Below are 16322 nucleotides of genomic sequence, written 5' to 3'. Positions count from 1 at the left end.
AATGTCAGGCATTGTCCTAACGCTGGCGTGCTCGCGCCTGGTAGGTCTTACATAGTACGCCTGAAACCACCGGAGAAGTAAACGACCATTTTAAAAAATTCTCTCGCCGAGACGGCGAGGTCAGGCGAGGACTCTGAGCAGACGTGACGTACTACACGATGGCTCACCGCTGTTCCCATCTGGTGCTGACTGCTCACGTAACTAAACGAGTGCATGTTGGTTTGTTTAGTGGCCCCACCTGCAGTGTATACGTACCAACGAACACGGCAAAGCACGAATGAATTCCTGCGGCGCGGTAATTTAGGTGTACCACCAACTACACGGCAATTTTTTCTCTTTTCTTTTTTTGCAAGCTTTAATTTACATGACAGACATTTTCATAAATATGATTTGCACGTGCAGGAGTGCCAAGGGATCGATCGCATTGAGAGTAGGAAAGGTCACATAATACTCAAATATGTTGACATTTTGTGGTTTTCACTAGTATTAGCTGAGATTTTTTACCAATAATTTACGACTGAAACTGCTATTTTTAACGACTTGAAGGATACGTTTTGTTTTTCTCTGGACGTCGTCCTTTGACGCCATTTATTTGCACTCAGTCGGGTGTATATACTCTTTGTGTTTTCGGTTGAAAGCTAATAACATACGTCCATATGATGCTACTAGGAAGCCTTCATCGATTATGCTAGTAGCTGAACTTGGCTTCCAAATCTCCATTTCTGTAAGACCATGTTTTAATATCTAGAGCATATGTACGCCATCAATGAGGAGGAATCGGCAGGGCGAATCCGAGATCACTGAAAATTAGTAGCTCGTTCCGAGTTTACTTTTTCGCTCAAAGATGACGCAATGATCGGCAAACACCTATTTTTGGCGTTTTAGCGTTCCTTCTTTGATTCCTTGGTTTTGAGGGCAAACTGCGATGTGTTATTACTTAAGAGTCATTTCCTTTCATTACGGCTGTGTATGCATGGTCGCTACTCGCGATCGCTGCGGCGTGTTGTCGGAATGTCTTTAAACACCGCTCACGCACCGGGTGGAGTCCTGGTCTTCACGGGCGAGTTGTGAGTACTCTTTCCCCGTGTCTTATTGTGGCTGAGGAACTCATGCCGCAGATTTTAAAATTTAAGCGCCCTTAAATGGGAATTGTACTGCGTGTAACAATGGCTCCTGCTCAATTGAACAATCTACAGCTTGGCCCTTTAGAAAAACAAGACATGATTTCTGTCTATGCCGCACATTAGCTCTTGCACCGTGGAATACGTGCTCAGTATCCATACCAACCGCTCATAACTCAGGAGAAAACCGGAAATCATCGTCGAACTCGGGAGTGTGATGTTGTTCTGTATGCTGCTTTAATCTTCAAGATAGCGCCCCCTAACGATGTTACTCAAGGAGCCAGCTGGTACAAAAATTCCTCACAACTGCATTTCTTCGCTTCGCTAAAGTGAGCACCGTTACCTTATTACCACCCACATTTCCCCAACAAAAGCGAAAATAACAGCACATCTCTCAATAATGTGCAGTGGTCTCAAAAACGATAAAAAACAAATGTAGAAGAAGAAGCAGACGAAGGGCAGAGCTCAACAGAGCCGTCAAACATGGCACAAACCCATGGCTCAATGGTTATGGCGCTCGGCTGCTGACCCGAAACACGCGGGTTCGATCCCGACCGCAGCGATCGAATTTGTATGGAGGCGAAATTTTAGAGGCTCGTGTACTGTGCGATGTCAGTGCACGTTAAAGAACCCCAGATGGTCGAAATTTCCGGAGCCGTTCACTACGGCGTTCCTCAAAGCCTGAGTCGTTTTAGGGCGTTAAACCCCAACAATCCAAACCAAACCAAACCTACCATGGGTATGTGCCATTGCTTCCGACGCAAAAACAATCGTCTTGAAGCAGCTGAAAACATTTTTTCCTTCTCAAGCCGGAACCTGCAAGCCCACAGAAAAAAAAATGTAAGCTGAGTCAAAGGTGTCATGACCTCAGGTATTTGAACTCGAAGCTGATGAACACATCATTCATTCATATGTATAGCCCCATAGACGTTTCTCTACAGTTGTACAAAATACCTGACCTGAGTCATTGCGAGCGACCCGAAGGTTTGAGCACGATGACCCTATCAGGGATGTTGTCAGTACCTCCGCGTATCTGCCGCTGTGTTGTATTCGCACGACTTGTTCGTTTAAATTGCGTGGGCATGGTCATTGAGATGCCCTTTAGGCAATGCGGTTCGCAGTGGTTCAAGTAAGGTCTGCTAAACGGAAACAGGCATTTCCGCTGGTTCTGCAAGTTGTTCCCCAGGCTTGCTTATCATCCCTTCCAAGGAATCTTATATGATTTAAAAGTCATTACACACTTCGAAACACTGTAAGATACCAGCCAACTTTTATTTCTCAGCCTTTGGTCGGGTTATCCCATACGATAGCGTGGCATGTGGGCAAAAACAATTTACAGTAGTACTGGCAAGATTTCGCTTCCGCTAGGCACAGGTGGAGAAACAGGGATGCCAGCGCGGCCAGCAGCAGTAGGATAAAAGATTGTTAGCTTGACCTACATTCGGTACTATGCTTTCTGCTAAGGTCGCAGTTTACCCTACAAGGATCATTCCTTCGTCTGCGTGCAGATGGCTGTGCAACACGCGGAAGTACATCGGCTACCTGCTTGCGGTAGTTTTCCTTTTTCTTTTTCTTGCTGTACTGGGCAAGGAAGGCACGCTTCAGTCGACGTGCAGACAAGGTGGGGGTGGGAAAGGGTAAGCGCACGTTTATTTTTTTTTTCCTGACGAATGTGCTGGGAGTAGGCAATTATTGTACTCTGCTCTGAACTTGTAAGGCGCTTTTTTTTTTAAAGGGTTACGTTTAGAAGTTTTTGTGCAAGCGGAATTGGCGAGGGAGGGTTGTCATCAGTTTCATTAGCCTGACTACGCCCACTGCAGGGCAATGGCATCTCCCATGTCTGTCCAATTAACCTTGTCCTTTTCCAGATGCGGCGAAGATATCCACGCAAACTACTTAATCTCGTCCGCCCACCTAACTTTTTACCTGCCCGTGTAACGCATGCCTTCTCTTGGAGTCCACTCCATTACCCTTAAGGGCCAGCGGTTATCTTACCTTCTCATCACATGCCCTGCCCAGGACCATTTCTCTCTGCTGATTTTGAATAGAATGTCATTAACCGGCGTTTGTTCCCTCACCCACTCCACCCGCTCCCGGGCGCAGCAAAGAGAATTAACAATCGCACGTCTTTATCAAACAAACGTGAGGTAAAACTAGTACAGTTTGTCTCATTTCCAAAACTTAAGGTCTTATTTAAAAGGTACGGTTACGAAGCTGCTTTCTCTGTCGTGAATCACAGCCAGTGCGTCGAAAGTTCCTTCGTCTCGTTTCATTTTTCCTTATACAATTATTATCGAGTCGTCCGTATTAATCCTGCACCCGCGTCGCGAACAACGCGCCGCCAAGTTTCCGATTTAGTAGTCTGTTGGCTTGAATACCAGTGATCAAAAAGTCGTTCAACTGAAGAATCGTCCCGTCTATCCGACGTAGGCTTATCGGCAGAGAAGTTGTCCATGCATAACAGTGTCTCTCGCATAAAGCAAAAACGTAAGCATCCACTAAAATAAAAACCAACAGAAATCTACAATAAAATTGAAGGTAGATATCAGGAGAGCCGAGGTCAGCAGCCCCACAATAAGAACTCTCGTTTCAAGTGTTCCTTACAACAGATTTAGCACACCATACTCACCTTGGTTTGGGAATGAGAAAGCAATTAGTAGATCGCGATGGGCTCGGATTAACCGCAGGATCACTGAGTCGCGAGTGAATGGTGTCAAACTTGCATGAGCGGGCTGCTTGTAGAGTTAATGTAATGACCGCATACATTTCTGAGTGCGGCGCTCGCTACACTAAACTTCATACAAACGCCGTAAGGACAAATCTAGAGGGCAGTACGTCCATGTCACCTCCTTGCGGGTCGAGTTGCGCGTAGCTCTTCCAACGCTTTTATTCGTAAGACCGGAAGAAAGAAAGAAAGAAATAAAGAAAGAAAGGAAGAGAGAAAGAAAGAAAGAAGGAAGGAAAGAAAGAAAGGAAGAAAGGAAGAAAGAAAGAAAGAAAGAAAGAAAGAAAGAAAGAAAGAAAAGAAAGGAAGAAAGAAAGAAGGAAGGAAGGAAGGAAGGAAAGAAGGAAGGAAGGAAGGAAGGAAGGAAGGAAGGAAGGAAGGAAGGAAGGAAGGAAGGAAGGAAGGAAGGAAGGAAGGAAGGAAGGAAGGAAGGAAGGAAGGAAGGAGAGTAAGAAATTATGAAAGAAAGAAACAAAGGAACAAAGACTGGAAAGAAACAAAGACTGGAAGAGAGAAAGAAAGAAAGAATGCAAGAAAGAGCAAAGAATGAAAGTAAGAAAAAAAAAGAAATGCGTTGCTTAGGTTGACAAAGACAGAGTTAAAGACAATAGAATGGTTAGGCGCAAGAACGTTCGTGTTGCCTTTGTGTTTGTCAACCTATAATAAGCAACGAATTTCTTCTTTTTTTTCTTACTTCCTTTCTTTGCTTCTTTCTTCATTCTTTCTTTCGTAATTTTTTACTTTCTTTCTTTCTCTCTTCCAGTCCCCTTTCTGTTTATTGCTTTGTCTGTTTATTTCTTTCATTTCGTTTTTTCCTTTTTTTGCTTTATTCTTTCCTAATTGAACACAGACCATGCGCGGACACAGTTTGAGCCATGTAACGGTTAGTAACAGGTCGAATCACTGAAACTTGCAAATGGACTATCAGCAAGGAACGAAACGCGAACATGACAATTCAGCCACGGGCAGCAAAATACGAAGCTCTTAGCCAGGGAAACCTCAATACTAGCTCCAAATATTTTCACTTCGAAGGCGCGAAGACCTTTCAGAAGTACTATTCAACTTTACTTGTATTTACTCGCCAAGAGTGTTATTGGGTTGCCACCCTAGTTTTCTTGTTCGCGTTTCATTTGTTGCTGATAGTACAGGAATTATTAAACAAACACGAAGACTTAGGCAACAAAAACACACAGATAAAATGGAGAACACCAAAAACGCACGTAAGGATAGATATAATATTGGCAAAGAACGAAAAAAAATCGAGTGCAGCTATGAAGATACAACTTAAAGCAATAAATTAAACTTGAGTTCACGTAATCTACGAGGAATACAAAGAAAAATTTTGCGAATAGTTTTAGAGGGCCTAAAAAAACAAAATAGCATAACAAAGAGAATACCAAAGACGTACATGAATACGCATTCAGAAACATAATTTAGTTTGAGGGCCACAATGGTACGAAATATAATTAGTATTAATAGAGAAGAGCAGTAGACAATTAAAGACTCAAGTACAGGGTTTATATGTATGCACAATACAACGGTAGATATTGGAAAATTTCAGCAGTGAAGTACCACTAGAACACAAGCCTTGAACTTAAGCTGTCGTGCTCATTACGAGGTAATATTTCTTCAGGTCATGTTGAGAGATTCTTAAGAGGTTCAAGTCGTACGGTAAACTACTCCAAATTTCATCTGTTATGAACTGCGCCATGCATTCTCCATAAACAGTTCTGTTTGGGAGTACAGGTTGAAATTTTGTAAATAAGGTTTCGTGTGGGTCATCTGCGGATGGTGGACAACGACATGAAAAAGGGGGTATTTTTCATACAGTTTTATCGGCAATCACTTTTTTTGTGCACATAGAGAAGGTCATGTTCTTAACTTCATGTTTTGCTGCCCTTTATTTGAAGCATAGACCACTCTGGTCGACGTATGCCCTTCCACAGCATAGCCAGATTTGTTAAATGAACTCCGAGTGCATACAGCTGCGGTTTATTGTACAGTCTTCGCATCTTAATTCTTTGCCCATCATTACGCACACTTTTGAGAGCTTGCTTGGCACTGAAAACATTAGTCGAACGCCGTAGCTGCTTGCGACTGCCGTCACCCTGTGTGAAAGATAGACATAAGCTGGCTTACTCTCTTAATCGCTGTTTACGTGGTTCTTTTTTCCCACACGTTGAATTATGCTTTCATAAACCTAACATAAGGGCAACCTGGCGTATACACCACCTCAATCTCCAGATCAAGACTAGATTTCCTGCTGTGCTCTTCTTGGGCAAAAAGACAAGTGAAGGGAATGATCCCTCTCTTAACGATCTTTAAACGTTCGCTGTCAAGCGGTAGGAACTGTTTTATACCTCGGAATGTAGGACACAGCAGATACATATACCGGAAAAAGTGCTATTTGATATCCACGAATAGGCTGGCGTTGTCTTTTGGCAATTTATGTGTGGAGACTTGTCCTTTTCCATCCCGAGTGAATATAGTAAGTATGATAGTGGCTAAATCACGCTGTGTTTTTTTTTTTTATGTCCTTGCGCAGTTCAGTGCAATAACGGCTCATAGCTGGCACATATCTGTTCTTACTGAAGTGTAGCGCTGGTTATCTGGCGTTCTCGTCAGTAGCATAAGGTAACTTTCCTGCGCCTGCGGCTGTGCCGGTAGTCAGTTTGCTTATAGTCCGGTGGGTACGTTTTAATGACGCCGCAAAGTCACGCGACCTAACTAGGTGGCACAATTAGTTGTTTCCGCGGAGATTTTTCGTTCCCAACGCCGACGGCGACGGCGTCGTATTTTCTGCAGAACGGAAGCCTTAGCCCTATAGCGTTAATATACTGACATGGTGCTGTGTATCCGGCCCCACTAGAATCAGTGTTGCATTCATTAAGAGGTATAACTCCATGAATTATAGGCGCTGTGCCACAGCGCCACTGATATCGCTTAGCCGTTACGAACAAATTATTCGTATCCGATTAGCTGATACCATTATTCTATTAGTATTCGATTCGGCTTTAACTGCATTATTTGTATTCAATTTACTTTTGAAAAACTGTCGTTCCAAAACCCTGGCTAGCCTCGGTTCTTTAAAAAAAAAGATGGGTTTACATGCTACAGTTGTCTGACGAGGCTACAGCGCGAAGATAGAAAGATAAGAGAAACCGGCTAAGATATAATATTTATTCAGTTCATCATATTGAAAGCAATTTTACAGTATAATGTGTCCGGCTAATTAGGAGACCCGCTGTACGACTCAGATGGAATAGGTGAGCTACAGAAGAGCCTTTATTGTCTGTTTCTTTGGAGACTTGTAGCTTCGAGCGCCATGTATTGCGCCACAGTAGAAAACAAAATGAGTGTGTAACTTTTCTGCTGTAAAGCAATGAATATTCTTATTTAGTAAATTCAAGTCCTGAACTGAAATGACCGAAATTAATTGGTAAAGACGTTCCAGTCAGTATTTGCACGTATCTGAAACTGACTTCTTTTCTTTTTCAAAGTAACATAAAAGGTGTGAGAAAATAAATTGAAGGTATAGCTATTTTTGTAGGCTTTACGAACAGCAAAAATCAATGCTGCTCAACAGAGAACAAATTTGCTGGTTTAAAAATTGTTAAATTCAAACATTCGAAACGCTAAAACTTTCAATTTTGCAATGGCACCTCGGAAGCCTCATTTTAATCACTAGTCTGAATCAAAAGCAACAGTTTATTTCGTGAAAATTTTTGATTTCTATCAAAGTGTTCCACCAACTCAGAAGCTGAAAGAATGGGAGCGTCCATCGCTATTCCAGCCTTTCTCGTCGCCGAATCTGACGGGCCTGCTCCTTCGATACCTTCTTAACAAAAATATTGCGTAAGCCGTTATTGCCTTATTGCTCGGTTAGTTCACTGAAAGCCTTCTAAACGGCAACGACAGGTTCGTAGCGAGAAGCATAGAGCCTTGCCACTAGTTGCCATAATGGCCTTCATGTTTATTTGTATTTAAACTTGGGTAGGCACGGAGGATCACTATTCTTTACCGTATTTCTTTATTCCTTAGTACTGACGGCAGTGCATGATTACGTCTGCTATGAATGAGGCTGACTGATGCGTCCTCTCTCAAACCCAGAATCCTGCTTTACTGTGATGGCGTGGAGGCGACCTTTGAAGGAGCGGATGCGAAAAAGTTCCAGGGAACCACGAAAGGGCGCATCTACCTCACTACGCACAGGGTGACCTACTTCATTGCCCATCTCTGTTTCTACTGGCACGTGCAAATTACGAAAAACGCCAGTGCTTTCTGTATTATTAGTTTTTCTGGGCAGAGGGCAGCCAGGAGCCCCATTGCATGTCGAGCAACAGCGTTTTTTTTTTTTTTGTACTATCACAGCGACACGATAACTTTTTCTCGGGTACAGGGAAATGTAAAAGCCCGGTTTGTGCCCATGGAATGCCACAGAAAGGAGACATAGGCTTTTTAGGCCTAAGGTTGATGTTAGGTAAAGAAAGGTTAGGTAAGGACTTATTTCCGGCGTGCAAACGAAACGAAAGAAAAAAAAAGAAAGAAGCGTATAATTATTTGGCATTCAAATTTTAATGCAATTGTTCTGTACGTACACTACCGAGCCAGCCTATCGAGAAGTAAAGTTTATCCCTCATGACCTAGCACTAAGCGCAGCTCTGTCTATTGCTAAAGGCTGGGGCATTCTGCCTTCATTTTAGCGAAACTGCTAAAATTCTCAGTATTGCCTTCTTTTTACTCATTTTTTTTCTCGCAGGTGGTGTTTGTGAACAAAGATGGCAAGGAGTTCCTGCAGTCTTTCGGTTTCCCTTTCTTGAACATCAGTGACCTCAAACTGGAACAGCCGTTCTTTGGTGCGAACTACATACAGGGAAAAGTCACAGCGGAGAAGAATGGTTGGGAAACCTTTCTTCACTCTCCGGTTGCGGCTGCTCATTTCCACTTAAGTTCTACACCTTAGAAGGTCATGTCTACGCAGAGGCATTGCATGATTACTAGGAGGAGAAAACCACAGATAACAAAAAAAAAAGAAATTGATTGTCCAGCTACCCAATAATATTACCTTTTAGGGCTATCTCTGTTTCAGAGGGAAAAAAAACTGTCCTTTTCGCATGTTCCTTTTCTGCGTGCTAGGATACGATGTTGAGGCACTGAAAGCCATCGACTAGCCGACTTTCATGATGTACATTGTTACGGTTAGCCATGAATATAATAGACTGAATAAATATTCACATATTATAGCTTAGCTATAACTGCTGGTTTGCATGTATGGTATTTAGCTGGCCAATATTTTCGACAGAGTACTAACGTCGCATGTCCAAGCTTTAGTCTAAGATAACGATACCCCGCCGTATAATCAACAGAACATTTTGGGTAGACCGTGTTGTGTACTTCTGTTCCGAGTTCAAATTTTGTCACCCAGTGGGATCTTGCTTATAAGTGACGTGTGCGCTATTTCTGGCCAAACTGTTCAGCAGTGCTCAGCAATTGTGGCTTTATTGGACTGATATGTCATTTATTTAGCTATTTGAAAGATGTGAAAAGCGCTACCTTTCACGTTTCGGTAACACACTGCATTCAGTACAGGGTGAACTGCAGAAGAAATGTTACTATGAATTTCAGTGTAGCGTAAGTGTGGTATATTAATTTTGCCATCTATGATGAAAACTTGAAAGATGTGGAAACATAATACTGTGATATGCTGTCTGCCTAGGAAGTTTTTAATTACTACTTGATGCGTCTAACCACTAATCACATTACCAGGTTTTATTTTTAGTATTTTCTTTCTTATCTACCTTCTCTGCTCTTATTGCTTTCTTTTCCTGTTTGTACGGAAATATATATGCTGGTCGAAATTTCCGGAGCCCTTCACTACGGCGTCTCTCATAGCCTCAGTCGCTTTGGGACGTTAAACCCCAATAAACTAAACTAAACAATAAGAAAACTAAATACGTATGAATACGAGAGAGATTAAGATAGTGTATCTTCGCGTGCGTGCGTGCGTGCGTCCGCAGGAATAGGTGACTCCTTTTGCAGGAAATCTTGACCAGGTGTAGTTCAAGTGTGATCTTTTCGCTTTCCGGCGAATGATGATGGCTACGACAAACAGCTCTGGAAAAAATTGCCGGAGACACTTTGGAAATTCTAAAGTGTGCTTGGCGAAAGCCTTGTGGTCAACCCGCCGCCGCTTTCCCGAACCGCTCGGCGCGTGGCGGGCTTCCCGCATGTGCGGTTTGTATTGCCTCTGGCGACTGCGGTCACTTTTTGTTTTAGTGCGCAGCTCTTCGGCGCCCGTTTCGCGGCGTTGCCGTCGCCGTTGCCCGTTCGGCGTTCATTGTGTTCATTGGCGTTGGCGTTGACGTTTTACACTCCGATCAATTTTAAGGGAAGGAAGTGCGCATAACTGGCTCCCTGGGTCAGTGGACGCCTGAATCGCGCTGTTGTGTTGTTGATGCGGCCTCATGAGCCGTTGCCTAGCAACCGTCGCGGTGGACACCCGAACCGCACCATAGAGGAAGGGAGTAAGTGGGAGTGAAAGAAGAAAGACAAAGAGGAGCCTTAGGGAAAAAATGAAAATTGTATTTGAGGAAAGGAAATTACGCAGTAACTGTCTTGCATATCTCGGCGGACACCCGTCATTCGTTTCTGGAGGAAGGGAGGAAGCGGGGGTAAAAGAAGAAACAGAAAGAGGGGCCGTAATGAAAAAAATGAATTTGAGGAAAGGAAGTTACGGAGGAGGTTGCGCCACTGCGCGGGTTGGGTTGGTTGGTTGTACTGAGAGAAGGATGAAAAGGAAAAGTGCACGGGCCTGCCGACTGGCTCAAGCCGAGCCACCACCGCTGCCACATGCAGATAGAAGAGAGTTTAAAGATAAGAGGAAAGAGAAAAAAGAGACAAAGAGAGAGTAAAGAAGCTCGTTGCAACAACTGCGTCCGCCGAAGCCGACGCTGGCTGACAAAACAGATAAGCGGCCCTAGCGCGGAGGAGAGGCCACAGTTGGCACGATTCCAGCGCACGGATGGACACCGCGAGCATGAGCCACTAAAGGCCTTCACCCTAATGCATATTTTTCTTCTTTTGGCAGGCAACTGGACGGGCAAGTGCACTTTCAAGCTGAAGTTCTTGAAGGGTGGTGCCATCGAGTTTGGCCAGGCCATGATGGCCGCCATCAAATGTGGTCAGTGGCGTTGCGCTTGCCTTCTTTTCTAATGTGATGTCATGGGCATGTTCAGTCTTCGCCAAAAGTATACAGCCCAAGCGGTCTGCTCCTGAGCCCTACAGCTTGGCTCCTCGTGCATACTCGGGGACCCTAATCTCACGAACTCGGGACGAACTTAAGTCCAAGCTTATGACAGTCAAACGTGCTTAAGAGCCCCGCTACGCGGATTGGAAGCGAACCCCTTGGTCTGTCTATTTTCAGCAAAGGCTGTACATATAACAGCAATGGTCGGAGAATTGCTAACACGACTGCTTTGAACGTTTTGTTGTTGTTTTTTTTTTTGTGAATCTAAGATGAGTTTTGTCCAAGCTAAGGATCAGACAAACAAGGGAAATTTTTGCTCATTTTTTGCACCGCAAGCAGTGAAAATATAGTGTATGTTTCCTATATGTGAAGACAAGATCTATATACAGCAGCTGAATGACCTTTTCGTTGCGCTACAGAACTTCCAGGGGAGGTGGTCTTCTTTCTAGTTCACTGGGTTTTTCATTGTTTTCCACAGACAAGCCCTGCTCAAATGATAACTGGTGCGTTGCGCTTTGGTATAGTTTAAGTTTCCTAACATTATTCGTGACTGTGAGCGTTCGAGCTTCGACAGAAACAAGACATCATGTCAGGGCACCAGAACTCATGTGTTGAATTTCTGGACTGAATATGATGCCCTTGCTTCCCGCCTCTGCACCTCCGTTCAAACCCGGCCGTGGCTCATGACTTAATTACGTGCAGAGCGGCATCTTACGTAGACTGTCTTCCTCTCTGAAAACTCGAAGTTATGCTTTGGACAGCACGAGTTGGGCCGAATCCTAAGTTACTTTTCTAATAACTGTGTCCACCGTTGAGATTTACGACGTCTTTAGCGGCGTGGCTTTACGCCGCTTCTTCTTTTTACGAAATGGCCGAATCTTCCTCCCACATGTAGGGTACGTTGCACAAGACATGTGGCTTTTGCAACAATCCGACGTACTCTCGCGGTTAGAGTAACCATACGATTTTCTGTGTTCTCCTTCAATACACGAAGAAACTAATAACAATAAAAAGTACGCTAGTTTTTCAAGCATCCAGAGCCACCAATTTTACATACTCTTCACTTCGCCCGTTTCACACATAACAACTTATTGGTATAAGAAACAAAACCTTAGGCCTGTTTCCTACCTATGCGTTGTTCTACAATTCTGCCACTCTCCTCTCCGCGTTAAATCTGTCAGATCGCTCACTCCAAAGGGGTCTCCTTCTATGTTCTTTTTTGTCTGCAGCTTCACTGATGGGTGGCGGGGCCGCACCTGGTTCGTACCAGCCACCTTCGGGGCCGTACGTGCCGCTCAGCCCTTGCGACTACATGCCTGGCCAAGGCGTCAACTACGGCTTCCCTCTCCCGTACGCCGTGTTTCCGGACCAGCCACCTGGTGAGACCCAACGTCGCCTTCCCTCCTGCTGGCAGACTTTTATTTCCGATTTTTGGTGCGAGATTATTTGACACAAACTGTGTGGAGACGGAGTGAGTCGCTTTCTACCCACTATTTCCGTACGATTGTCTCCGCACTTAGCCCTTTTTTAGCGCCCCTAAGCATGCTATATGCAGAGGTGTATGCTGTTTTGGCGAGAAAAGAGTTATGCAGTCCCTACCGGCCGACTATACCGCGGTACCACAGGTTGTCGTCAGGTTTTGCGGGAATGTCGGCACGGAAAAAGCGCAGTGGTGGGATCGGTGTAGCTACCACGCGATGTCGAAAATTTGCTGCATGAAGAAGTAGTCTCAAGTCGGCCGCTAGAAAGGCGCTATTCTGGCGACGTTAGTACTAAAGCATTCAAGAGCATTTGTGTAGGCATTATGCAAAGGTGTTCTTTCATGAAGCAGTACGGCTAATCAGCTTCTCTATTGATTGTAGTCTCCAAGAAGCCTTACACTTATGGTAAAATGTGGTGTGTGATGGGATCCCGATATTTTCCTTAGGAGCACATATGACATTTCACTTTCAGCATGAAGATTCCTTGATACGTTTGCCTGCATTCGCGAGCAGCAGCACGTGTTGGCAGAGTTCAGTGCCTTCCACTCTTATTTTTTTATTAATTGAGCTTCGTGACTCACTCAGCGTCTATTGCGACTGCTTGGCATCCTCTACATGTCCTAGATCGTCGAATTACTGTAGGTACTGCTATATTGTTTAACACCGCCCAATCTTTCGCCAGCCGCGTGCGATGGGGCTGCTTACAGGCTCTTACCATGGGCTGGGCATTCTTTCCTGGCTTACGAATTCGGTGTCGCCGTTGTTAGGCCTCTATCGCGGTCAGGAGCGACACGACTCCGCTAGCTCGAACTACAACTGTGGCCGCTAAGAACAAGATCGAGGAATATCCGGCAGGAAGAACTGTTTATTGGGGGCTCCCTAAATCAATAGCCTCCTAGGCAGCACGGACAGCGGGCAGGCTAGCGTCGCAGTTGAAAAAGTGCCACTTTGAGATCTGTGGCTCCTAGCGTGGTCCCCCGTCCGTCCGTATGCAGTATCATAGCTCCTTCGAATCAGGGACCTCCTCGGCGTTCTCCGCTGTCGCTCTGAGAAGAGGGTGGGGTGGGAGGAGTTTGTGTGTTAGGTGTAGACCATGACAGAGGGCCGGAGATGAGTTTTGCTGCCTACAGCGGGCTGAGAGGAAAAACGAATCCCCACACGGTCTGATTCGATCAAACACATCGATATGGCGGTCAGTAAAGTACATGGTACACGCACATTAGCTCATAAATCCACTCGTGCTTTTGCACGCAACATATGGTCTACATATACTGGTCGAAGAGAACAGACCTCGGGAATCCATACTATCGTAACCCCGGATATGTCTGAATTGCTTTCGGGTAAGCAAGTATACTGCGGCCGTTCCAAGGAGCCTAAGCTACCACCAGCTGCATTTGAAACAATGCGGCGAGTGTAAAATTCTGCTCCGGGGCTGACAAATCCGCTGCCACTTTTTCTGAGAGCTTAGCGTAAATGAGAAATAGTATTTAGGGGAGGGTGGTGGGGCTTACGTATCAAAAAAACTGAAGGAGTCCCTTAAGCTCCGCCTTAAAGGTATGACGCAGTGGCGTAATAGGTTAATTGCCGTATATGCAGAAGGCCATTCCGTATTTTACCTTCTTAGATCCCTAAGAGTCCTCTCACCCTTCCTGGCGCAGTGGTACAACGGTTAGGCGATGTTCCACTACCCTGCGATGGCAGGTGCTCCCCGCGGTGCGCCTTGTGCGGCCGAGGTTGCTCTTCCCGAGCGACCAAGCGCTAATTTAGCAGTGACCTGACACGGTGTGCAGTTTGCTTACTACGCGGTGGGTAGGTTGTGATTACATCGCAAAGTCACATGACATACGTAGCCAACTTGCCTCCTAGGTTGCTCTCGTCGGTAACATGCCGGAGCCATGCCCGTGAATTTTCGCACATTACGCCTATGCTGACAACGCCGACACTGGATTTCCTTAACAACTGACCCTCTAACGCCACCGCGTTAGTAATAATAATGATGCGCCCTTTGAATGGACATGAATGTTAGGGCGCAGTTCTTTCAGTGGTTGTTTCTGCTCTCTCCATCGCCACGGCTCCCGGCCTTCTCCATAGCTGTGATGGTTTCTTTTTTCAGCGTGGTAGTCTCCGCGAAAAAAAAAAAAAACTCCATTCTAGCAACTGCAGAGAACACTGGCTACGAGAGAGTACATTCAAACGCACATGACGTGGAATTGAGCGTTTAATTTTTCTTTCTTGATTATTACATTTCTCATGTTAGCCATTTCGTTTTTATCCTCTGCTTTTACAACGCCTCCTATCGGCTAATTCCTTGCAGCCAACACGGTGTTCGCAACCGGTGCACCTCCCCCTTACCCGGGCGTCTACATCCCACCGCAGCAGAGCCAGGCTGGGATGCCGTCCGCGCCTGTGGCATCCAGCTCCAGCGGTTCTAACTCTTCAGCTGCTGGTTCATCGGCACCGCCAGCGGGCTTCAAGCAAGAGTAGTAAAAAGCAAACAATGCCAGGCGTCGCCTAAGCGTTTACAGATTTTCAGATTGGCCTGCTTGAGCCAAATCACTTGCCAGCAGTATTTTTCAAATAATAAGTAATAAATAAAATAAAGTTACGCTTAAAAAAGCTCAAAATTATTTGCCACCCTAGAGAAGGTTGCCAACCAACTTACGAATGTACAGCAGAAAAGTTACCTCACATTCGTACTCACTAACGCTCTAAAAGAAAATACCAGAAAATGAAAGGCTAGAGCAATGCCTTTGGGCTAAAAATGGGCTGAAGTACATTTAAGAAACACCCCTGTTGAAACGACGCAGTCCACAAAACAAGCAGACACGCAGTTTGCTTATCATTAAGCAATTAATTGCATTATTACTCTTTGTTACCTTTCCGATCAATCCAAGATGCCTCCCACTGCTCCGTCGCCTACTCCAGTCTTACAAAATACTGTTATTTGCATGGCTGGAGTGCCCAGGTACCTCTTGGGAAATGGTTCGTCTTACGTAACCCATGCAAGCTGCACGTGCCTGACCTCTACCCATTGCAAACCGACTCCTTCAGTGTCGCTGAGCGGCCTGCATTGTCTTCCTTAACGTATCCTGTGAGGTGTCACGCAACCGACACACGCTCAAGATGCGCGACGCATTGTTCTTCGTACAGGCTTCTACTCTAGTCGGCACCGTCCAAAGCATCGTTATCCAACCACGTACTTTGCAGCAGCCTTTCCGCATTGCATGGAATAAACGCACACTCACCGACCTCATGCTTGCTGAGCGTTCCATAGTGGGTATTATGCAGCAACATGAAAAGCAATGAGCGTGTGATAAAACCTCTTCCCTGTACAGATGAAGGCCGCCGCCTTGTGCATGAATTTCTGCTTCATTTAGAAGTATTTTCTGCTCGGCGTAAAGAGCGGTTAAAGCACGTGAAACATATATTTTTTCACGCGTTACAGGGCCTTCTGTTCAATTAAATTCCGATAGTGGGCCTCGCGAAAATAAGCCGAACACGTATTTTTACTTCTCTAGTGGAGAAGGAATTTTATTGAGAACCTAATTTCGTGGCTGCTGTCAACGCACCCGAAAAACTAACATCACTTGGGACTAATGGCGCCTGGTCGCAGTGTTTTAACGTTAGGCAGAAGTAAAGTTTTAATCTATTAGAGTGCTTATGCAAATCCCAGGTTTATATGTCGATTCTGTTGACTCACAGCGCATTTTAGCTAAAAATCTTTTCCTATTGTCTTGTTGTGTCTTTGA

General features: G+C 45.0%; 1 protein-coding gene across 1 annotated transcript; it reads left to right on the top strand.

The window, feature by feature from the left end:
* The first annotated feature begins 1011 nt into the window (after positions 1-1011).
* On the top strand, positions 1012-15157 carry LOC149360251 (WW domain-binding protein 2-like). Its single transcript, XM_089567814.1, has 6 exons — positions 1012-1067; positions 7957-8059; positions 8606-8744; positions 10934-11026; positions 12322-12471; positions 14888-15157. The coding sequence occupies exons 1-6, from the start codon at positions 1012-1014 to the stop codon at positions 15055-15057; spliced, it is 711 nt and encodes a 236-aa protein (XP_089423940.1). The 3' UTR covers positions 15058-15157.
* Positions 15158-16322: the final 1165 nt, after the last annotated feature.

The sequence above is a fragment of the Amblyomma mixtum genome, chromosome 2 (assembly GCF_055824585.1).
Source record: "Amblyomma mixtum isolate Tamu chromosome 2, ASM5582458v1, whole genome shotgun sequence".
NCBI classification, from domain to species: Eukaryota; Metazoa; Arthropoda; class Arachnida; order Ixodida; family Ixodidae; genus Amblyomma; species Amblyomma mixtum.
This window is presented reverse-complemented; position numbering and strand designations above follow the sequence as displayed.